Source organism: Patagioenas fasciata, chromosome 8, assembly GCF_037038585.1.
Source record: "Patagioenas fasciata isolate bPatFas1 chromosome 8, bPatFas1.hap1, whole genome shotgun sequence".
NCBI lineage: Eukaryota > Metazoa > Chordata > Aves > Columbiformes > Columbidae > Patagioenas > Patagioenas fasciata.
This window is the reverse complement of record NC_092527.1, coordinates 26,957,713-26,982,837: the sequence shown is the minus strand read 5'-3', so window position 1 is coordinate 26,982,837 and position 25,125 is coordinate 26,957,713. Positions and strand designations below refer to the sequence as shown.

Below are 25,125 nucleotides of genomic sequence, written 5' to 3'. Positions count from 1 at the left end.
GATCAACTTTGTACTTCTGAGTACTGCCCAGATCTGATCACTGTTAATAATTAAGAACCCACAATCTCAGAAAAGGTGGAAAAAGTAGATAACAATCTGTAGAAATCAGAGATGCAGTAAATAATCATATATCAAAAAGATAATTTCAGCAGATAATTATATGATCCAAAAAAATTTCTCTCATATATACACATGCAAGTAGCTGAAGAGATAAAGAATAAATTAATTATATTATTTTTAACAGGGAATATTTGATGAAGGCTATTTCCACATAATCTGGCTGGGTCTGATTCTGTCCAGCTTCAGTGGAATACTGCTACCTGCCTAACATCTAAGTAGTCCCCCCATAAAGTATTAGAAGCCTAGAAACTGGTGCTGCAATACATACCTTTTAGCCTGTGGAGTGGAAGACCAAATCCCACGTTAGGAATATACACTCCTATATGGTGAACAGTGGCTTAGACAGAAGGACTCAGGTTCAGAATCCTCACCATGGTTAGGTGGAGTTTGATGCTGTGATCCTCAGTGTGGGCTCACACAACTACAGCTCACCAGCGTTCAGAGAAGCCTGAGGAGGAACACAGTTGACGAATACTTCTGCCAGCGGATGCACCAGAGTTTCTGGATTGCAACGTACATGTCAAACAAGCACATCTGTACCTGTAGTTCCATCTAGCACCATATTTAACATTTTAGGTTGATTTTCTTCTTTGGTATTGATATATCACAAAATGTTTACATGAAAAAGGAGAAGAGACCAGCACAATACTGTCAAACAAAAAAACCAACCAAACAAGAAAACTCCTAATGCAGGGGTATAGATGGGTGCATTTTTTATATTATAATCTGAGTATGACATACTTAACATATTGAACACTGTCTTTGATATACAGTATAACAAGATGTTATTTTAATGTTGAGAACATCCCATGGTCTGCATTAGAAATAACAACATAAAAATACTGCCTGCTTTGGAGGACAAGCAAATTTTTTTTTTTTTAAACAAGAATCAATGTGCCAATGGAGATGATATGTCAACTAAAGCCAGGAAAGCAACAGAATAACTAGTCACAGAATACAACCATGACTAATATGGTAGTACTAATGAAGAGCTTGTCAGTTCAAGAGCAACTAATTAAATATTTGTACAGTTGCTGATATTAATAATTTTTTGCCCCTCACTCCCCCTTTAACTGTACAAAAGAACAGCCTGGGATATTTTAAGTTCTTTACATTCAGAACTCTCACTTAAAGCTTCTTCAAAAGTTCATATTCTTACTTTGTTTGGAGAAATTTTTTTGGTAAACTCGAGATAGTAAGAGCATGGTTTAATACTAATGATATACAGAGCTTCTAGTTCACCTTTTCAAAATCATGGGTGAAATAGATTCCTTTTATTATTAATCAATTAAGAACCTCAGCATATTAACAGAGGATAAATTATTTATTGGAGCCACTATGTAAGCCCCTGTTTTAACATACAATTTAACTTACTGTATGAAAAATTCTAGAAATCAATGCCACTATCATTGTGCGTGATATAAAAAATACTAACAACAAAAAATACAGAACAGTTAGAATAACACCATTTCAAATATTTACAGTTTTTACACTATTAGAAGCAGTCATTTTTTCAAAACAGCACAAATCTTGTAACAGAGACATATCTGAAATAAGTCTGCTAAAGTTAATGTATTTGCATGATGAGAGAAAGAAGATCAGAATCTGACTCACAGTAATCACTCAAATACATGAAACTTCTTTTTCCCAACAGAAAGGGTACCATTTCAGTGAATTAACAGATGTGTTATTCCAGTGAAGCATATAACCAGTATGTTATGTTCTCATAATATGAATCCCTACAGTTTAGAAATACATGTTTGAAAGAGTTTGTTTCAGGCCCTTTTTAAGAAACATTGATTACAAATGCATCAATGCCAGTCAAAGGAATGATTAACCATTCTGTAAAATTTTGCATTGTGCTCTCTGAAGTATGAATACAGTTGCTCTAAAACAGTGTTGTTAACAAGAGGATGGGGACGCCCTTTGGATTCGTGTAAACATCTCTCCCTTCCATCACTTCTAATGCAGTAGAATCCCTTGGTTTGGTTAAAATAAAAATTAGAAGACATAATTTGTGAAGGAAGATTTAGAAATCTTTCAACTTTTTGTAATTCAGGAAGAGGGTCCTTGATTAAAGTATTGCCATCCACTATGTGAATCTGATCCAAACTGAAATGCTTAAGCCACTTTTCCATATGAACATCATATAGACTTCTCTGAATAGCTTTGTATTTGGTATTAAGTGCTCCATTCTTAATAACAATATCTTCAAAGAGCTGAACAGGCTTGTGGTTTTCTACTCTGTTGTAATACACTTGGGTATAGTCAGATATAACTCTCTCAGTGGGATCTCTTAGAATAAGCAGCAGTTTAATGGAGCTATTCATGTCATGAATTCTTTTTGGAGCCTGTGGTGATGTAAAATAGCCTGGTGTTTTCTCAATTGTAATTTGATTTCCATAAGAAAATGGCATCAGACTTCTATACCAGTCTATTCCTTTCACATAATTTTCATCCCAGTCAAAGAAGTGGACTTCTGTAGCTGCTACCACAATATTAGGATGAATATCCAACATTTCCAGCAAAGCCCTTGTCCCTCCTTTGCGAACTCCTATGATGATTGTCTGAGGTATTTGTCGGTTTGTGCCAGGAGGTCTCACCTGTGCCGAGTAGTGTTCACTTTTATTGCTGAATAATCCTACTTGTGACTTCAGTGTTTCCAACAGTGCCCCATTCTCAATAGGAGCACCCTGAGCATGAGTCAGCAGAAGATAAGCTGACACTAGTAGGAAGGCCATGTGGAGAGGAATTATTAGTTCAAGATAATGTTATGCTTGACTAATGAAAGAACAGGTAAGTAAGTCCCCTCTCAAGTTGGCTGGCAGGACTTGTGGTAAACACACAGCAAGTTTCTGAAGCATCTACAAAATAAAATAAGACAAATCAGTATTTCTAAACACATCACAAGTTGGAAATTCAGCTCACAATTCAATTCACAAATCTCATCTGTGATCACAACAAAATTATTTGTTTTCCCTGACTTTATTTCAGAAGAACAAAAAAAGCCCCACGTTTATTTCCTTAACCATAGGTGACCAATGATAGATACTAACCCTTCAACAGCGTTTATTTCCCCTAAGCATAACATTATAATTGTTTATCTGATTTTAAATTCCCGATCATTATTTGCTTGCTTTGATTTCCCTAGTTCTTTTCCACATATACCATATACTTCTCTTGCCATATATACCGTACAAAATATGATATTAATAATAATTCCAAAGCATTTTTGAATGTAAATGCCTTTCCTCAAATTCTCAGCTAGAATAGTATATCCTAATCTAAAAACACTGGATGGTGGTCCAATCATTTGGTTTCCAGTGAGCTATGGATCATACAAAAAAAGTTCCAGTTACTTAGACACAGAAAACAAAGCACAGGTATAGACAAAATTTTGTAATCTGAGACCTTTAAAGCAGAAAACTAATACTGTGGCAAAGCAAGAATTAAGTGTCTGAGCTGGATCAGTGTGGAAATAATGAATAAGGTGGATTTTTTGCAACTATCCAGGTGTTGTGAAGCATAATCACTTAAGTGTTGGGAAAATCTTGGCAAAATCAAATCTTCAGATAACATTCTGCAGTGCCTCCAAAGATCCCTATCAGACATACCCAGATGCTTTCTAGGCACCTAAAAGCTTTTGCAGGGAGGCAAACCTGTTTGGAGCCTGATACTATCATTTTCTTAATCCACATAGCATATGACCATTTTAACCAAGTGGTGAATGCTAAATCTCTTGAAAATTCTTAAAAATTTGAAAAAAATCTTTAGGCTTGCACATATGTGCCTGTGCACGTGTAAGTGAAAGAAAATGTCACTGTAACTGTGCTGCTAGCATTCCAAATCTCTTGGGTAATTCTTGTATACATTATTTGAAACAAACGATTGCTAACAGATCTGCCATCACAACAGCAGTGATTTCAAAAATTCAGATCAATTTAACACCTGCACTAGAACGATTATGCTTGGATTGCCTGTTTCTGTGTCTGAAAATCTTACAGCAAAAATCCTAATTTAGAGGATTATTTGACTCCATCCTATTTCTGAGCAATTTTGATCTTTTAAGATTTGTAGAATAGATATATCCTTGACTCGTTTGCAGCACGGAGTACAGAAACAAGCTATTTCATACAGTAAAGCAACAGTCATTTTAAAAACAATAACTGTTTTTGTAATCCATTTGAATTATGGTTCATATTTTCAAGTAGTCGCAGAAATACTACAACTTTAGCTCCTTCTTCAGTTCCACTGTCAGTTTCTTTCTTTTTTTGAATATATTGGTCACAGTACTTCTCTTAGAAACAACCTTAGAGAACACATCCACTTGCCATTTGTCATGTTTCTATTTAAAAATTGTTTACTTTGAGGCTTACTTTACAGATTTAAACATTTAACATAAGAACATTTTTGATAATAGCAGTCTAGGCAATGTAGCAGATTCATTAAATCTATTTTCCAAATCTTATTAAAACCCAATCCAGCTTCTTGGATATCTAGGGAATGACTCGTTAGCCTGAATGAGCTCTACGCTCACAGATAGATAGCAAATATTAACCCCCAAATGCTCAGATTCACAATTGTCTTTTATTTTAAAAAAACCCAACACACTAATATTGTTTTATCCCTAATTAACTGATAGTTAATCTGGTTTCATGCATCTAAGAATCAGATGCAAATATTGTTATGCAAAGAAGCCTGGAAGCTGAATGAGAAATTCACACTTAGAACCAAGGAAAGAGTGGTCTTCCAAATGATTTTCAGGTTTACATGTGATGTCAGTGACAGTCTGTTTGATTTACCATCTGAAATCACCAGTTCTCTCTGAAACACACTTAGAAAGCAATTAACAAAAGAGATTCTGCATTTTTTATGGACCAAAGTGTTAGTAGCGTTTTTAAAAATAAGTATGTTAGTTTAACCAGTTTGCAATTAATTAGTTGCTTTATATATTAGAAATTTCTTACAGTCACTGCTAGAACAAAACCTTACCCAGGAAACACTACCAGAAATAATCAAATTCAGAATGTGCTGTAAAACTGGTGCCTAAACAGATCAAAATTGCCTTTGGGAGCAATTCCACCAGAACAACATTCCAGTGTCAGTCTAAGATATTTGATTGATTTTGATGAAGCTCTAAGATGTTAGATCCTGTGGTTAGGTTATAATTGCTACATAAATGTAAAGGCTTTAAAGATGATTTATCGAATATAATTGGAATGTTATTTGAATAATTTTTGTGTTGGTTTTCTGCCTTTATGCAATTAAATGCACATTTTTAGAATATGTGAACTGCTTTTTATAATGAAAACAGTATATTTTACATTTCTGCACTGCACACTCTCTGAATCTCAGAGTATTCCTAAGAAATTAACCCCATGATACATGGACAGAATTATAGTGCCTTATTACATGTTGTTTTCCCTATTATTTGGCAGTGTTGGTGTTGCTTAGTAACACAAGGAACAGCAACAGATATGATACTTAGTAAGCAGAAATGAAGCTCAGAAAGAAATTCATGCTGCAGAGAGGACTAATTAAGTAAATAATATCTTGGCCTCTTGTTTGTTTTACTTTTCTAAAACCTTAGACTACACTGAAGAAACTAATATGGTGGCTGAAAAGTCATTTTAGTATTGCAGAAATGTTCTAAAGACCCTTAATGGCTGCACTCTATTGTAAAAAAAACTTCTAAGCGGCTTATGATTTATCTTGCTTTGGGGTAAAGTACAAGATCATAGGGCAAACGTAACTAATATTATTAATTCCTAATAATACTTTCCACTGCCTGTAATGCTTTTCATTGGAGAATTTCACAGCACTTTGTGTTAATGAACTGTCCGCACCCTATTAAGGCACCATTTTCACCTTACAGGAAATTGCAGCTGACCAACCTACACATCCAGTTCAGGAGGGCAAATGCTTTGGAAAGTCAGGGTTTATGTGATCTGCTTAAGGTCATATAACAGGTTTGTAGTCCAAGAAAGAATAAAAACCTCAGGGTTTCCAATTCCCCTTCCAATTACAACTTTGTGCCATTTCATCTGTTATGGTAACTTACACTTGGGTTACGTGCTGAACCGAAAAGCAAAGAGATTCCTCAATGCTTGAGCATAAGATTCGAGTATTTTGTGGAATAAGGCACTTTCTTCCTGCTCGCCTGCCCCCCAAATGGAAACAAAGAACAAACTCAGGATTTTGTTGTTTCAAGGTATTTGTGCAGAAATGTTCCTATTTGCTACTAAAAACAACAAGGGGAGGTGGTCAGAACTGGTATAACAAAGCATCAATGTTTGTCTTGATTTTTAAAAATATATTTGGATTTTAAAAGTGTACTGCTTTTCCTGTTTATTCCTATTAGATATCAACTCAAAAATTAGCCACTAAGAGTACAGTTCAAACATTTCAAAGCTTGCTGGCATATAAACAGTTCTACAATTAGGAACAACTCTAATGCTGGCAATAGAAAAAGGCTATAGCAGCCGAACTGTATTCACAAGCAAAGGCTATATAAGGTAAACTGTTTCAGGAGTATTTTTTAAAAGAAAATCATATTGTGGTGACAGTTATGCCAGTGTAAAGTATCTATGTACAAATAAATAATTCTAAGTAACAACAACACAGTTCTAAAAGTTTTCAAAGATCTGAAATTAGGATGTTTTTTTTTACTTTGGCAAAAGTAGAACTACTTACATCGTATAATAAATGCAAATCTGCTCTCAGTATGGCTTATACATTTTGGAAAAACAGGCAAATGAATAAGCCAATGCATGTGGGACACATTGCTTAATAACATCCAATATCTATATTCAAATCCAACAAAGCAATGACTAATTCTATTAATTCTAAGCATTAAATATTAGAAGTAATACAACCATCAAAAGTCCTCTTCATAATACCTTAATTCTGCTTTATAGAATTGTTCGTGAAATAATAGACATTTAAAAATACCTGGCACATATCCAAGGGTTGAACAAAAAAATATCGTCTTTAACATGAAGTGAAAGGAAACAGAATTCAGCTACTTCTATCCACACAGGTCAGATATGCCTAAACTGAGTTCAGAAGACAATGAGAGCACATTTCTGAGTGTGAAAAATACATTTTTTTTTAAAGTTTGCTACATAGAAACAATTAGGAGTAGACCTTAATTTTATTACAAGCAGTGAAATTATGTTTATGCTAGCATTAGATTAATTAGAAATAGGTGGAACTGAATATGTTTAGACCTGTGTCCTAAAAAGTTTCAGTGAGGTCTGATTCTGAGGAATCCCAAATTAACTATTCCATGAAACTAAAGACTGTGTGTGAAATGACGGTTATCCCAGCACATGATAACCCTTTATCTTCAGACCTATCTGCTATGCATTTGCTCTACGCTCCATTGCCAGATTAAGTGTAATAACCAAGTAACATTCCCATGATGTCATTACTGGGCTTTGTAAAAATCTGTTAGGAGAGGTTACTCTGTTTGCAAGACTATACACGGATTGGACATGGAGATTATTTAATACCTCCCACCTGTAATGGTGGAAAATGTCTGACGCAAACTGGAGAAAGCAAGAAAGGTTGAGTGTGAATAAAACAGGACATTAGAGTTTTGTCACAGAGCATCAACACAGCTCCACTGGTCTCTGGTTAAACTAGGAGTAGAAGAGGACTAAGAAAGTACAAAAGGACCACAGATCCCAGAGTTAAACAAGCGTCACAGTGGTTCATATTGCTGATAAAGAACATTAACATTCTTGTATGCACTTAAGAATTCCGTTCACTTTCATTTTACTCAAGCTGTGGACATATTTTTAATAGGGAGACACACGAAGAATTCTTAAATGAGGTACTACCGAGAAACACATGATCCCACAAACTGTCCCAAAATGCTGTCTTGCTGTCATAACAACTCTTCTGGAAATGAAAGGTGTCTCTTTGAGCATCAGTATAAAAACATATGTTACTCCAAAGAAAGACAAACACATTAACATTTTGAAGTCCTAATATCAGCAGTGAATTTATTTGAATGAACCTTTTCTAATGAGATTGCAGTTTTATAACAGCCAACAGTTACCACCTTACAGGAATAAAATGAAATAAAAGAGAAAAATAGCGATTTGGCGAGTAAAGATAGGTGCAAAGTAATGGCAATTGGCTGCAGGCTTCCCTTCTACCAGGTACACAGACTATAATGGATAAAAAGGAAAGCTAAGAAAGGTTAGCATAAACTACAAACACATTAAATCATTGGCAGGTGATATTAGCAGATAGGAGTTTTGAAAAAAGTTTGCTTCCCTAAGGCTAGCATTTTATTTTCTAATTCCCTTTTCTGATAACTCAAGATAGAAAATTGCCTGATGATAATATGACTGCAAATATGTAACAGTACCAAATATACAGTAATATATATGGTATAAATACACTAATATATTTCGGAGCTAAATAAACCTTCTATATCCATAACCTACATATTTATATTTTGTGGTACCTTGAAAAATACCATACTCAAACTATCCAAGTAAAGGTTACTGAATAACAATTTCATAGAGGCACTTAATATGTTTAGTCCATAAAGCTGGGTAAATTCTAAGCATACCTCTAAATAGACATTGAAAAACAAAAAAAGTTCCTATTAAGATGTAAAGCATAGATAGTGGTCAGACTAATAAAGATGATAAGGCCATTTTCATATGTCTAATCACTCTACATATCACATTGGCATATTTCAAATGGAATCGCATTATCATTTTGTTGAATTAAACTTACACCTCTAATTGTTAATGATGCACCAGAACTAATATAATTTGAAGTAACAAAGACGCCATACCAGGTCTTCAGCCAAATAAGCAGTAACTGTGTAATTATAAAGGTGCAAGATGTAACTATGTGTGGCTGATAACTAGCTTTTGTGTTTATTTCTACAGATCTTGCTAAGGCAAACCTTCAACCTCTCTACCTCTGCTATAATTAATGGAATATTATTCATTTGCCTACACTCATTGTCACTAAGAACAACTTAATCCTCACTGATGTTTAGGAACTAAAATTAGAATTTGCACAGAGAATTTATGAGCGACCCATCTTTCAAAGGAAAAGGTTGCTCAGAGCGTCTGAGATGGCAGCAGAAGTATTCGATAGGGACGATGACAGGTTAGCTCTCTGTTGTAAAACACAGCAAATTCCTAAAATTCCTACTGGACATCCATGCCAAACAGGTGACCCTAGAACCTGTTATGCTCTCTTGTAAAGAGCTCAGTTTCCTGACATTAAAAACAAAACAAAGATCCACCCCACCCCCCAAAACAACAACGAAAAAAAACCCCACAAACAACAAAAAACTCACAACCTGCCAATCTGAACTGGTGGGGATTCCAAAGCATTACAACTTCAGTACTCCAAAAAGTGAAGACAGGAGTCTAATGGCAGAGATTTTCTGGGCAGAACTCCACAATACTGTACCTTATGTTTTCAGCACTGTCCCAAGGCAAGGTGAGCACCCTCTAGGTAGAGCTCAGCAGACATGGGCAGCTGCATGGGGAGCTGAGACAGCCAGGAGGGACATGAGGAGCTGACTGGGGACAGATGCCACAAAGCAGAAGACTTGCAGGCAAGGAGGCTCCTTTGTCCCCACCTTGAATGCTCTCCCACAGTCACGCACTTCATCCAAGACTGCTGAGCCAAACTTAATATCTTACCCTCTGTTTGCAATATCTTTTTGGAGAACCCTTCCATGGCTCTGGCATCAGACTCTGGGAAGCAGTTACATGATGCTGACTAGTAAGAATTGCTGTATTGGGTCCCGTATAGTTGCTGTATATCCCCATTATACAAGGCACGAAATAAACTGATCTTTCCCTTGGTAATAAGTCCTACTATCCAACAGTCAGGAGATTGGAGACCTTCTAATGTCAAATTCAGCCACTAAGAGGAGGAGCCAACTTCTTGGCTTAGGATTATACTGAAAAGCACTGGCATGAAGTGAGCTGAGAATTCACCCACAATAAAACAAAGCAGCTGAAAGGCCCATCAGAATTGAAATGCTCTGGCCTTTTAAAGGATGATTGAACAACGTTTAAGAAGGACTTCATTACTGCATGCAACCAAAGGGTAACAGAGCACTGGAACAGGCTACCCAGGGAGGTTGTGGAGTCTCCTTCCCTGGAGACATTCAAAACCCACCTGGACACATTCCTGTGCGACCTCACCTAGGCGTTCCTGCTCCAGCAGGGGGATTGGACTGGATGATCTTTTGAGGTCCCTTCCAATCCCAAACATACTGTGATACTGTGACATATTTATTTTTCTGGTTACAGCTTGTTCTTAAGTATTTGATATTTTAAATATTTTTTTAGTTAACTCAGGATTGTGAAAAATACTGCAGAGAAAAACAAAAAAACAGCTCAGGAGCTTTTTTTTTTTTTAAAAATGACTATTAAACAGATGATATAAGGGAATGCAAAAGCTGGAAGCATAAATTATCTAGACAATTGATTCAAAGCTGAAAATCTAATTTTGAAATTGTGGGTATTGGCATAGGCCCTGATGAGAGAGAAGATCAAAATCAGGATCAGAGACAAAAAAAAAACTGAGTATGAACTTTGATGAAATAAAAGGTTTTGAAAAACTAAGAAACAGATCCAGTGCACACTGAGTTTAGGTAGGCTAAGAGATTTTGGGCATCAGAAAATTCAAAACTATACCAAAAAAGCCTCATAGCCTACCTTTCCTCAAAGTAAATAAACATGCAGAACTTGAAGTCAGAGACCACTGAAAGCAACTGCCTAGCAATCCTAAAATCTGGTTAATACAGAAAGTAGTAAAGAGGAAAAACTCAGACTGGTGAGTAAATCCTTGCTAACAAAGAAGGTAAACATAATACCATGATACAGAACAGGCAAACACATTAGAAAAGAAACAAATACGTAATACTCTATTTGAACAAATACTCAATGTCTTCAACATATAGCCAATTTGGGTTACACGCATGTTCAACCCAATAGGCAGCTGCAGAGACACAGCAATGAAAGCAACTGAGGACACAGTTGAAACTGCCTAATAACCAGAGTGCAACACAGAAAACAGCCCAGTTTGCCAAACTCATGGCTCTTTAGCACTGCTCCTCAGGCTAAAACAGAGTCAAAGATGACAGTCTGAAAATACAGAGTAAGTAAAAATTTATTATCTGGATATCAGAGAAAAAGTAGAAATCAGATCCTTTGCTCCTTACCAGACCTGTTCCCACTGCCAAAGTGATGTGTTAAAATACAGTAAAAGAATACTCACCACTCTGAAAAGCCAGAGAGCGGATAGCTAATACCAAACACTTCTTATGTTTATCTCCAGGATTTCTGAGATTTAGTAGGCATCCTATCTGACTGTCTTTTGCACTTAGAAAAGGCAGAACTTGGAAGAGCTTGTCTGCAGTCTCAGTCTTTCAAATGGATGTACAGCCTGAACCCGTAGGCATGTCAGTAGTCCAACCAAAGTCAAAGTTCTAAAGATTACAAACATATATCAAAGTCTCTTAAACTTCATTGGAAAACAAAACAACTCCTTCTCTTCTTTCCCCAGTCAAGACAGTTATATGACATCTTCCCTATGCATAAACCCTCTGCATCTACAAGCTTAAGGAAGGTCTCCCCACAAAAATACCATGGTTGTGCGCTAAACAAAAAAAGCCAGGGTGAAAATACCTGCAGTACTGCTGCATCAAAAAGCATGGTTAATTCAAGCAGAACATGTTCCCTGCCATAGAGCATCACTTCTCCCCCATAGCTCAGTGTTACTTTGCACCCAAATAAGCCTTCTGCACTATTCCTTTAATGCTGCTTCACTTCAAATCAGTTCCAACTGCTGAGAAAGGTGCTTTGATGGCTGAGAGTGCCTACAGCAATTTTTTGGAGCCTTCAAGCTCTGTCTGTCTATTTTCACCTAGGTTTTTAAGGTAAAATCATATTTAGGAGCTATCACATACATTCAGGATCTGGACTTTAATACTTCAAATCTGTGAGACTTGTGACAAATGCTAAGGGCTTGTCATGTTAGAAACTCTGACTAGGAGGAGCCACAATAGATGTGGTCAGAGATTGAACCAGAGCATGGTAAGATTCCTTCCCAGATTCAAATATTGTGTTTCCTGGCTATGATAGTAAAAATTACTTTTAAAATTATAGCATCAACTTGGAAAACATATGTTGTAGCCAGATAGCCTATAATAACCTTTTAATATTTCTATCCTTAAGTCTGAATGGTGTTATCAGTATTTTGGTAGTTGGCAAAGTGCTAGAAATTCCTGTAAGAGAAGAGAAAGAGGCAGAGATAGGGAGGGGCTCTGATATATTTTAATAAATAACTGCATATTAATTAGAGCAATAAAGTGTAAGAATGTTCAGAGTCATTCCATTACCAGTGTGTAGGCTGTACAGTACATGTGCTTTGATTGTGAACCCCCTGATTTCAGCTACTCCAAAAGATACAGTATGGCAGCATACTGGTCTTATATTGCCACAACAACTGGACATTTCCCCAAGGACCAACACATTAACATGGCATAAAGGCAAAAGCTACTTCCATTATCTTGCATTCTCCCTCTCCCTTTCAGTCTCCTTCCCTCCCAAATAAAAGAGCCAAAAAAATAAAGCACAACATTTTGTTCTTTCAGTTCCAGACTGGCAAAAGACCTTTACTTTCTGTAGGAGGAGCTGATTGATTTTGTGATCAATGATTGCCATTGTCTGGCCACAATAATTTTTTTTCCTTAGTATATAGCTTACAACACACACTTTCAATACTGTTCTAGTCAATTGAATTTTTTCCTTAGGCAATTTTAAAAAGTTGAGGATCAGTCCTCAATTCTCTTTCACATGTTCCCTGTCACCATGAGAGCACTGTTGTATAAAGCAAGGATGTAAGTATTTTTATGTGACAGTTTTAAACATAAAATACTCATCTTGTACAACCTGACCCTATAAGCACATTCAGCAGGCCCTATGCTTGGTGCAATTAAAAAAAAAATAATTATCTCACTGTACATTTTACTTTTGAGTACATTATTTTTTCCATTTTTAATGCATTCTTAGTTTTTTCCAGAGTGTTAATAAAGTATTTTCAGCAGGTTTTCTGTGGCATCTTTCAGCAGTAGATTAGAAGTGACTTTAAACCTTTTGAAGAACAAATGTCAACACCTGAATACCAGTTAATTTGCAAGTCTAGTGGGATTCATAGAAAAAAACAAAGTGAACCAAACCGACACTTTCAAATCAGACTGCTGAAAAGCACGTAAAATCAGAAAGACATTCTGCTTTTATTCACTCACTAAGAACAGTACTTTACTCCATTAATGAAATTGAGCTGGACAGGACTGAATGTAAGACTAGAAAATCTTAATTCCCTATGTAAATGGTGGTGTAGTGTTAAAGATGTTGAGCATCTGAAGCTTTTGTATCTCTAGGATGGCTGAAAACTTCACTGAAGGTTGCCTGCTCTCAGACACTGATACAACCATTTTCCAACTCAGCAAGATGGAGGAAACACTTCTCTGGCAAACATTTGCAGACTACCTATTTGCAGCTGATGACATGTGGCCAAACCTTGCACCATTTCATAAGAACTTTAAATTTAAAAAACCCCTCACAAACACACAATAATTTAAAAAGATTAACATAAAATTTAGTTAGGGAAAGAGGATCTCTGCTGAAATCCCAGATTTATGTCCTCCTGCTCTCAGCTTTTAGTATTTCACATTTTGGTCATTGTACATAAAGTAGCTTGCAAAGCATAGTCATAATACGACTTCCTCCCAGTCCAGTTTTTGGAAAATGTATACTTCTATTTAAAGCAACATCATGTTTAATTTTATGGCAAAAAAGGATTTTTTCTGATTATGAAAAGATCAGTCCTCTTACCTTAAATATGTGTCCACAGTGGAAAATAAATCTGGATTTTAAATTTGTAACTATAAAATATGTAATAGTTATTTCTGTTTATAGCATGCTAAAATGGGGAATGCAAGTAAGCAATGTAGGCTACTGGTTATTGATGCCAATTCTGTTTTAAAGCAATGATAAGAGCTTTTTCTCTCAAGGGAGGACAGTATTTCATCTAGAAACTATAAATTGTGTACATTATTTTATATTTTTAATGCTGAATTTTCATCTCAGATTTGTAGTTTGACATTTCTTAGCTAAAATATTTTCACCCACTTATTCTTTACTGCATCTATCAATTTAAATACATTTCAAGCAAAGAGAATGTTAATATTAAAAGCAGGTTAAATTTTTTCCAGAACCTTTCTGTCCAGGGGGGAAAGTCTGACATGGATGTACTTGGAAAGCTGTCACACCTACCGATGCCTTAAAGGGAATTGCAGTCAAAAGAAAAAGTCACTAACTCAGATTTTATAGATAACAAACAGTTCAGAGCAAATTTTCGAGATCAGAATCAAGATGTTACAATCAAACAACACTGAAGTGTCAAGTGTGTGAGAAATAAGAGGTTCAATTATTGAACACGAAAGAATCTCAATTCCTATAGCATGGAGCTTACCAAACTATATAAAAATTAGAGAGTAGCACATCAAAAACATTCATAAAATGAAGCCATTTCCCCAGACTTTTTTTTTTTAAAGACTCATATAATTGTCATTCACAGTCTGAGAATGTTTCAGAAATGAAATTTCACTCATATTTAAAAGTAGCAAGAGAAATAAATCATGAAGTCCAACCTATTTCATAAAACATTATGGATCTGTGATGTTCTTAAGTATGCAAGAAAAATTTGACATGAAGTATTTTAAATTATAACATGTAACCAACTTCTACTAAAAGCACCACAAAGCTGGTAGTGAAAGAGGAAAGGAGTGGAGGGAGCAATGGAAGTTACAAAAAGCAAAAAACTAAGCATCTGTAGGCAAACCCACATTATTAATCATTCTAATGACCAGAGTTAGGTTCTATATTTGTGCAAATACACACACATACATAGCCCACAGAGAATTAAAGAACAGGCAGTACTAGAAAATAATGCAGTCAGATTCAAGAACTTAAATTACTTGGGTTCATGAGCAATGCAGCTGATGCTAATAAATGTAGATTATAGACGTGTATTTCAAACAGATACATGTGTATGTGCTGGAAACATGAACAGCTGTTCAACCACAGAAAAACTTAGATTTGCTACAACACATCAAACTTTACAAAAAAACCTTAAATTGTACTACAGCGTGAGTTGGCCAGAAGGCAAAAGTGGTAAGGCTAGTATCGTGATTGTGACTGGAGTAGAGACTGAATGAACTGGAATTCAATTTCCACATCTACCTGTGGGAGGCTGGAGCAAACATACCTTGCACAGTGATTCCATAACAGTGAGATGGAGTTTGAATTTACAGTTGGTTACATGTTCTCCAAGTAGAGCAACTCCTCAAACTCTGAGATTATTCACATGGGAAGTCAGAGCTCAGCAGCCAATGTGTTCTAAAATACATAACTCAGCCTTCTTACAGTAACTTCCCTTCGAACACAAGGGTGAAATTTTTCAGAAGAATTTACACCGGTCTAATTTTAGTCCTATAGAAGTCAGTAATACAATAATTTACTGTGTAGTAAAGTTACATAAGTTATGAAATATTCCCCTCTCTTTCTCACCTTGTGCTCTTCAGAATTGTGTTTCTCACCTTGCAGTGATATTACAAAGGCAAACCCAAATACCTTGAATGCCCACGTGACACAAAGGTGAAGGTAACCATAAAATGGATTCCTTATGATTGTAATGGTGAGTTACATTGCTACAGCTGAACATAAAGGAAATGTCAAATCACCATGCATGTTTAGAAATATATCCGGGTGTTTTGCAAGGATTTAAAATTATAAAGTTGACAAACTATCAAGCAATATCAGCTCCCATGTTGAAAGATAACTATTTTAAAGCTATGAACAATACTAAAAAAAAGTCACAGTAATTGATATAAATTTGGAGAAATTACATTGAAAAAATTAAGAAAATTGAAGGGAACTATGATGTGATAAAAGCAAATAAATTTACTTAGATTACACCTCCCCTCCTATATAATCCAATGCTTTTTTTTTTTTCCTGAGCAAAATTTTTACATGGCTTTTAGATTCCATTGATCATGAAAGCTAAATAGCACAGGGAGAAGAAGAGGTCAACATAGTTTACTTGACCTTTTGACAAAGTACTTCACTACTAGTTTCTGAGTAAAACACAAAAGATTCAATGTGGATTAATAGACAAGCTCAGCATAGGAATGTGCAGTAAATCTTTAGCATGTGGTTAATTCAGAACTTTGCACCATGTATGTCTCCAGGAAAAGATAGAGGCTGAGAGCTTCAAAGGAGCCTAAGAGAGCTTCAGTTACTAATTCATTTGGAATTTGAATTTCACATTAGAGATGGTTACCTAGATCCCTCAGACTTCTTGGAAAGACCTACCCTTAGGATTCTTTGTGGAACACTCCAAAGTCTCAATGAAAACCAGCTTGATGCACAGTAGTGGACAAAGACAAGCACACTATCAGTATGCAAAAGCAGTGAGAAAAAAATGCCAGTACGATTTTAATATCTTTTGGTAAACCAATGGTTCAGAGGGACTAGGAACAGTACATTTCATTCTGGTCAGTCTTTCTCAAAAGAGAGAGTTCAGAGGTGTCTGTCAACAGAAGATGGCAAACACAAATAACTTGTTAATAAAAGGAGATAATAAAAAGAAGTATTTTTCTTTCTCGGGTGTTTGTACTTTGACTGCTGTATTACATAAATGAACTAGGATAACCCTTGCTCATCCCCTTGCAAGTTCAGCAAAAAACATGTTTCAGTGAAACAAAAAGGCAGTAAAATTAAAACTGACAAAATTTTATGCTCTGAACAATGCACACTTAATCTAGGGCTGTCATTGCCACTTAATATTACTGAAGACCCATGTAACACAAATTAAAAAGAAAGAACATCCAAGAAAGAAAAAAGACATTTTAAGCTGAACTTCAAAATACAGTATTTAGTGTCTTAAATAAACAATCTACTATAAAGTAGATTTTACAAGAGCTCAAGGGGAAACACTGTTCAATTTGAGAAAACCGCACTTCTGGGATCATAACAACTAGGAGGTAAATAATATAAAACATGTAATGACTTATTTTAATATATTTTCAAAAGACATTTCATGTAAATAAAGACTAAATAATTATTAGTAGGTTTGGATGCATTTGTTTACTTTATCGAGTTCTGCACAAAGAAGGGCAGAGAAAAATCTCCATTCTGACTAAATGACCAGTTTCCACTGTCCTACCTCAAAGTACAACTTTTTTTGTTTCACTAACTTTAGTGAAGATCAGGAACTAAACACCTAGGAGCTTTATATCCAGATTGTGTAAAGCTGGAGCAAAACGCTGAGTGAGGCAGAGTTGAATAAAGAAACAACTCCCTAGCTTGATCTGTGGGGTTCTTTTCAGCATGTTTTAGGGGGGAAAAAAAGAAAAAAGTCTTGTCTCTCTCTGCTGAACATTTAGATGGTCACATCCCTGTGGCTTTTCTGTGTTTGTAAAGCCATGCAGCTTTACATCGATATTGAAAGTATTAGCAAAGCTGGCTGACTTACAGAAGACAAGAAAACAGCAGCATGACAGGCTGGAGTCACATGCCAGAGGAGAAGCAGCTGTAAATACAAAAAATGAAGCAACCTAACAGAGACAGTGAGCTAACAGAGAAAGTTATGAATTCTGATACTTCTTCATATTATAGATGCCTGGGCATAAAGTAACATGAGTAAGTGATGAATTCTTGTAACAGATTTTAATGAATCTGAAGACATTACACTGTACAAAGAAAAACCTAAGCAAGTACATTATAACAGTCACAGTTCATTTTGGCTAGTGAGTCATGTTTTCCAGACTTCTGACCATTTTCACTGATCTCTAGACTCTTTCTGTTGCTTCATATCCACCTTGATCATGACATCGAATCCTAGGCCACTTTCCTTAGATAAGACCTCACTAACACAGAGAACCAACCAACCACCCCACTTGGCTTCCAGATTATGGCCTATGTAAATAATCCTTACATGCTTTGTGCTTTTTGCTTGGATGGTATTAATTCTCAAGCAGCTTCTAATCCATCAAATCACATGAAACTCTTCTGTGCAGCACTCAGCTAGTCAATAGCTCCACACCTGGGATTTGTACATTTAAACATTTCTGATTATTTCTACTTGTACTTGTCCTTATTAAACTGCAGCCCATTTTATTCAAACCATTTTTTGAATATAGTAACATTTTGACACCCAGTCCTGTCCTCCAGTGTGCTTGCACCCTTCCTTGCTTACTGTCACCTATGTTTCCTCCACCATCCAGGTCATTAATAAAAGATACCACATATTGTTTTTCTTATGCTTAAAAATTGTGTAGTCCAATATAGCTTTCTGCCAATAAACACTGAACTCTACAGCACAATTCTCATGTATTGAAAAGGAAGTATAGGAATTAAATACAAGACAACAGCTGATATGTGATTAAATGCAGAAAAAAAAAGAATAAATGCAGTGAGTAAATGAAAATATAATTAGCCATGAAAGTAACATACTTTCATGTAACAACAACAAAGATCTAGAAATGCTATCCCATTCATCTCAATGGAGATGTCAATTTCAGATTAAGTTTAATTAAAAAAAAAGAACAAAAGAAACAAAGCCAGCTCTCCATCTCTGAAGCTACATGCAAACTGAAGTATGCTCTCATCTTCAGAGTAGTTTTAACTGAAACATTTGTTAAGCTTAATGTAAGAAAGGTTATACTTGGTCAGAGCAAGCATTTCACTTGTCCTGTATCACCCCTCTAGCAGTGGCCCATCACAAATGTGTAAGGGAGTGTACAAAACCAAGGCAAACACACAGTGATTTTTCCAAGCACACTTTCCGAGCCTCCAGCGAGTCTCAGTTTCAGTGGCTTTCTGATACAGAATTATTAGCTTTATAGCTCTTAATGGATAATATCAGTAACCAGTCTAATTACTTTTCAAATCAATGTAAGCTCTGCTTGTGGCAAGGAGTTCCATGGCATAACTACATGAAACATGAAAAAATACTTCCTTTGGTTTAACTTTAACATACTACCTACTAGTTCCATCCAATGCCCAATGTCCTTGCAGTAGAAGAGTCAATGAATAAGTCTACCTTATTGTGGTTTTATGTTCTGTTTGTGGTTCTTATGTTTCTATTATCTTTGAATAATGAAGGAAAAGACGTCTTAATTTCTTACATACTGATTTCTTGGTGCCTCCTTCAAGGAAGGTTTAGCTGAAATCTGAATTTTAGAACAGACTAAACATACACCTGTTAGAGATACACGTGTATCAAAAGTAGCTGAATAAAGCCATTTAAGATATAGTCAAATGAATCAGAATAATTGAATGGAAACATTTTGCATTATAGATTATTTTAATTTGGTACTTTAAGTCCAAGACCAAAAACAAGCATGTGATTCAAGATGCCAAGACACTGCTTTGGGAGTTGTCTAGATAAAAGCATTCTGCCGTTCGCTTGTTGAGATTTGATAATCCTTTTGCAGTAAACATCCTCTAGAGTAAGTATACGATACAAGCCCCACCTGCCAGTAAGAATTATTTGCACTGAATTCAGTAGCTTTGGAACAGTTCATAAGAATGGGTTAAATAATGTTAATAAACCCACAATGTCTTTGCTCTTGACATTTTATTATTTGGTTGACAATGCAACTTCTCTGAAACTGCTCATTCCAAAACACTTAAGCAGACATCTGTTTACAGTAAAATGACACCTATCATCTACCTTTATCCAGCTACTGGATACCCTCCATGATCTTTATCTCTTGTATTATCTTGCTCTGCACTCTTAGCATTTACCTTAATGGTTTCACCTTTCTTTTTGTTCCTGCACGTCATTCCTCCCTCCTTTTTCAGTTCTCCCCCTCCCTAGTCGCACCTATCTTTGCCATTTTAATTTGGAATGATTCACACCAACACGGCTCAACACCATTTATTAGCTCAACACCATCTATTAGCAAATCCAGTTTCCAGTTGCATGTAAATTTGCCAAAAACCTGTCCACTGAAATTCTTCACACTTGGGTGCCTGCCCAAGGAGATTTTTTTTTTCCCTTGAAAATGGCAACTTACTGAGCTGAGTTGCTTCCAATAATGAAGCTGGTGAATATCACATTGCTTGTTCAGTTTATAAAAAATATACAGCAACGTGCTCTTCGAGAAGCTTTAGTATTGTTCTGTTAAACGGGACTTTGTAATATGACAAAGCATTGTCAGCAATTTACTGAGCCCACAAAAACTTCTCTCAAATTTGGCCAAGTTAGAGAGTTTCAATTAATTTCTGTTTATACACACAAAATATCTTTTTTAAAACCTGGTTGCCAAAACTCTCTGAATCACCAATTGCATAGAGTCTGCTCCGCCTTCCCACGGCTTCTTTTTTTTTAACTGATTGATGTGTTGCTATTAGAGGCATTATAAAGAAACAGACGTCTAAATTGTATCCTGATTTTTTTTTTTTTTTTTAAATTTTGAGCTGTCCTTCCTCTGTCTGTACTTCCACTGCTTGTCTTCATCATGTATGCCATTGTGGTAATATTTCAGATTTATGGCTGCACCATATTTAAAGCTTCACAAAACAAAACAAAATACACATGAAACAGGTACTACTCAGCACAGCAGAAGAAATGAGACCAAAAGGTCTAATAGTCTGAGGTATTCCTACACCATTAAGCAAAACAAAATAACAAATGGAAAAATACAATTTAGTCTTTAATTTCTGCTACCTAGGTGTTTGAGATTTTAACTTTAAGATTGCGCCCAAATTATAGGTATTCTACAGAAATAACTGTTGCATTTGTGGTTTTCTTCCCCAAAATCCCTGAAGGTTGGTTGCTGTAACTAAGAACTTTGCTATTTCTTTAACAAACTTTTTTTTTTTTTCTATGCAATGTAATTTTTTTTTAATTAATCGGTGGTACATTGGTAATTTGCTCCACTAGCAAACTTCACTGAAAGTTCCACGTAAATATGTATACTAAAACAATCAGTGAAATAAGCTGTTCAGTACAATGGTCATAGTTAAAGTTTGTTAAAATGATCACATATAAAATTTAAGTATATTAATGCATACAGATTCAAGGTTCTCCAGAAAGGAAGTAATAAAAATCAATGACTTTTTTTTCTCCTTTCCTAAAACAGTAGAGAATAGTTTTGATGCTATTAAAATGTTAGCAGTTTATGCCTTTGTCAAGAGGATTGCAACGTATTTAGGGTTCCACAGTGCTTTGGAAAGCATTAACGTAATACTGACTTTAAAAACAGAGTGAGTCCTTACCTGTTGGTACATAACTTTTTAAATGTGCGCAGTCGTAATTTTTTTCAGAATGAGAAGATAAACATAAAAAGTCTCTAATGTAATACACATTTGAAGCACAATCCACAAAAGACCATTTGGTAATTCACAACTTATTTCTTGATGATTAGTTGTCAATATCTCAATTATTTGGAACTACTTTTTCATTTATTCTCTCTATTCAAGACATGACTGAAGAGAGATATCCAGCAAAGCTCTTAGGCATGTTCTGGAATTTAAGCACACATTAGAACTCCTTGAGGCAAAGAAGCCATACTTAAGTCTAGAAGTGTTTGCTTACATTATTTTGTTACCAAAGACAGCAAAGCCAAATACATATATATATATATAAAATATATATATATTATAATCATTTACATATCATGCTGCAATTTCAGCAACATATTACTCAGTTGACCTATCTTCCAAATCAAGTCCTGGAATATTTTAACTAGACTGTTGTATCTGGCACTTGGACCCCACTTCAGCAAGTATAAACCTTTAGGCTTATGTTAATAGCTCCCTTTCAAAATTCATTGGAATTGCTCACATATTCTTAAATACTTTATTAACTGTGACAAATGAGTATCCAGAACCAAAAAGGCTCAAACTAGTCATGTTCTATAAAAATTAGAGTCAGAAATATGCACACAACATTTCAAGACTCCACAGACATAGAAACATAAGGCAACTTTTTTCAAAACCTTCCAATATATTTCAATCTTTCCGTTCTAAGTAGACAACCTTTAATATCAAAGTCCAAGTTTTCACAAACATGAGACATTTACAAATAAAGCCCATATTAATGAGATCTGACAGGTACACACCACCTGATAATAACTATGCCAAACAGCTAAGAACAGAGGCATAGAAAATTAATAAGTACTTAAAAAAAAAGTTAAACATTTTTTAAGGCAACAAAATATCTTCACATATTATATTGTTTGAAAGTGAATATTTGCTTATATGCTTACCATTATCAGCACTTATAATATGTCTAATTAAAATTAAAGTTAATTGTGCATGTAGATACCCGAGGTAACAAACAGCTTATGGTACCCACATGTTACCAGATTTTTATCTTACTAATGGAAAGTGGTGTGCAGTATGACTAACAAAAGGAAATACTTTAGTCCCATGCTGCAGGGACTTTCAGTGACCTCTTACCTATTCCTATAATAAATTGCTACTTCATTCTTAATGAGCACTCTATAAATGGAGTATTTGCTTGTATTCTGAATCTGCAAATGTGGCAAAAATTTCTAAAATTGGGTCAGTTGCAAAAACCTAAATTCTTTCAGGCCATTATTATACATTAGTATTTAAATAGCATCCTTAACAGCTAACATTCAATAGTAGACATGTATTGTAATAGCAGAAATATTAAATAATAATAGCAAATAATATTAACCTAAAAAATCAAAACTCAGTAATATTCATGGGAGGGTCCCATCGCCCAAAATAACAGATGTCTTCAACTGGCCAAAACCCAAATTGTTACTAGGCTTGAAAGATGGCTTATGGCTAAGGCACACTTCAGGAGTCAAGATACCGAAATCTGTGCTACCAGTGAGGCTACTGCTGTACTTTTATAAGAGGTTTAATTTTGGTTAAACCTAGCAAGCTTAGTCTAGTTTGGATGAAAGAAATCACACTGTGTTTCTCATACCAACTAAGTTATATTAATTGTAGTTACAATGTGTACTGAAGATCACTTCTGCAAAGCCATATAAATTCCAAAGTTTTCAAATTTATGTTCCTTCTATAGAAAAAAACAAAATGAAACATTCCAATGTTTAACAAAAATGGTATTTCATTACACCATGTGTGATAGGCCTCTGATACGACACTAATCTGGGCTCTGGCAGAACAGTCAAGTACTCGATTTGTCTGATTGAGAACTAATTTTCCATTATTAGACCACACCACTTCAGGAAAAATGCTTGGGTTTTCTCCTCCTTATTCACCAGCTTTTCCATTCTTTTCTCAAAAGAGTACCATCTTAGAGAACAGTATACTTTTTCAACTCCAATGTAATTATCATCTCCCTTGGGTTTTCACTTTTTGAGCTTGGGAAGTTGATAACTAATTGCAGGCATAGCTGCATAGAAATAAACATTTCTGCTGCCATCTGCTATCATCTGGGTCATAAAGCTAACCATACCACTCATACCATCAACAGGACAAGACATACAGTAAGTCTGAATACACACACTTTTATGAACTTCAAAGAACAGTCTGAACAAGCATGTTATTTGTAAAACCAGTCAGTAAAGGCTAACAATTCTACCAAACATGCCACCATTGTCCGGAAAAAATAAAAGCAGTGTTCTTCAATAAATGTTGTTTCCTTGCAGCAGTCTACCTTTGGAATTCTAGTTCTTTCATTCAGTTATAAATGCTCAAATGGAAAATCCGTGGCACTGTGTAAAGCAGTACTTGTCATTGCAACTCTTTTACAATCCCTAAGATCATGCTGAACTTAATAGGAATTGTAAATCCTCAGCACGCTGCGCGGTTGGGACTTCCCACTGAACTCACCTCTCCACTGTCAGTTCTGTCCTTCGAGACTCCTCTCAGGCATGCCAGTCTTTCCTCCTCATTAACTTCCCATAAGAATACTTTGCTCTCTCTTTACAGGTACTTTCCATTAAAAACATATTTCAATAAGAAAGGTTGATGTAGCAAACTTTCAAGTCTTGATCTATGCTGCTTCGCTTTCATCTCTTCCTTGTACTGTTGTTTATCAGTCTCAAGGTATAGCTTAAAATGCAGCATCCAATTAAGCGGTATTGCGAGTTTCCATAATTAACTAGGAACCATTCTCCCTTCCTATTTATACACATGAATCTGTCAAGGTTAAGAAACAGGAGTAGGATAAAATACCACAAATAAACTTTTATAAAGGAGTAACTTTTATATACATATCTACATGTGGTATCACAATTCCACAAAACCACAGGGAACTGGGGTGGAAGGGACCTTAAGAGGTCACTTAGTTTGTCTCTCTGCCCCAAGGCAGGATCAGCTATAGTAAAACCATTCTTGACAGATGTTGGTATAACCTGATCTTAAAAAATTACCAGTGATGGAAATTCCACAGCTTCCTTATGCAATCTACAAAAATACTGCTACACATTGCACCCACTAATGTAGCAAAAAGTTCTTAATGACAGTGGTCTGTAAGACTAATCCTTTGCCAGTTTTAATGCACAATATGGTACTCTTGAATTAATAAAGATAATAACAATGCACACATATCTCTGTGACTAGGTATACAAAGTGTTTGGCTTCAATTTTATAAAGAGAGAAACTGATCACAAGTGCTCTTAAATTAGTAAGTGAAAGAAGACTTCATAATTAATCAAGGCATAAATACACACTGCATTCTCTAATATAGTGTAATTTGTGTGCTAAATACCTTTAGGATTCTTATTTTATTTTTATTTTTATACAGAAGGACTGAGATGCTTTCATGTACGCACATGTATGTATTGACACACATCCCCACAGATGGGCTGTGCTTTAATACAACTTATAATGCAGAGTATTCCCAGAGGGCCTAGGTCCATTGAAGCCAAAGGGTCTAATGATAGACAAATTAGCACCTACACAAATGAGGATTCTATGGTCAAGC

The 25,125-nt window shown here is 35.5% G+C and overlaps 1 protein-coding gene and 1 long non-coding RNA gene across 5 annotated transcripts in view; one reads left to right on the top strand and one right to left on the bottom strand.

Moving 5' to 3' along the window:
* LOC136104642 (heparan sulfate glucosamine 3-O-sulfotransferase 1-like) overlaps positions 1-25,125 on the bottom strand; it is a 59,913-nt gene that overhangs the window by 4,889 nt on the left and 29,899 nt on the right. For 2 of the 3 annotated variants that reach the window (XR_011740316.1, XR_011740317.1), the window contains exon 2: positions 389-2,984. Coding sequence is in view for 1 of the 3 variants with exons in the window: in XM_065843764.2 (XP_065699836.1) it covers positions 1,932-2,861 (930 nt within the window). In the remaining 2 variants the exon portion in view is untranslated. Of the gene's footprint in view, positions 1-184; positions 2,985-25,125 lie in introns of those variants that run through there. The other variant, XM_065843764.2, reaches the window with a different exon arrangement.
* The window catches only part of LOC136104643 (uncharacterized), a 48,727-nt gene that overhangs the window by 5,403 nt on the left and 18,199 nt on the right, over positions 1-25,125 (top strand). The gene's annotated exons all lie outside the window — the stretch shown is intronic.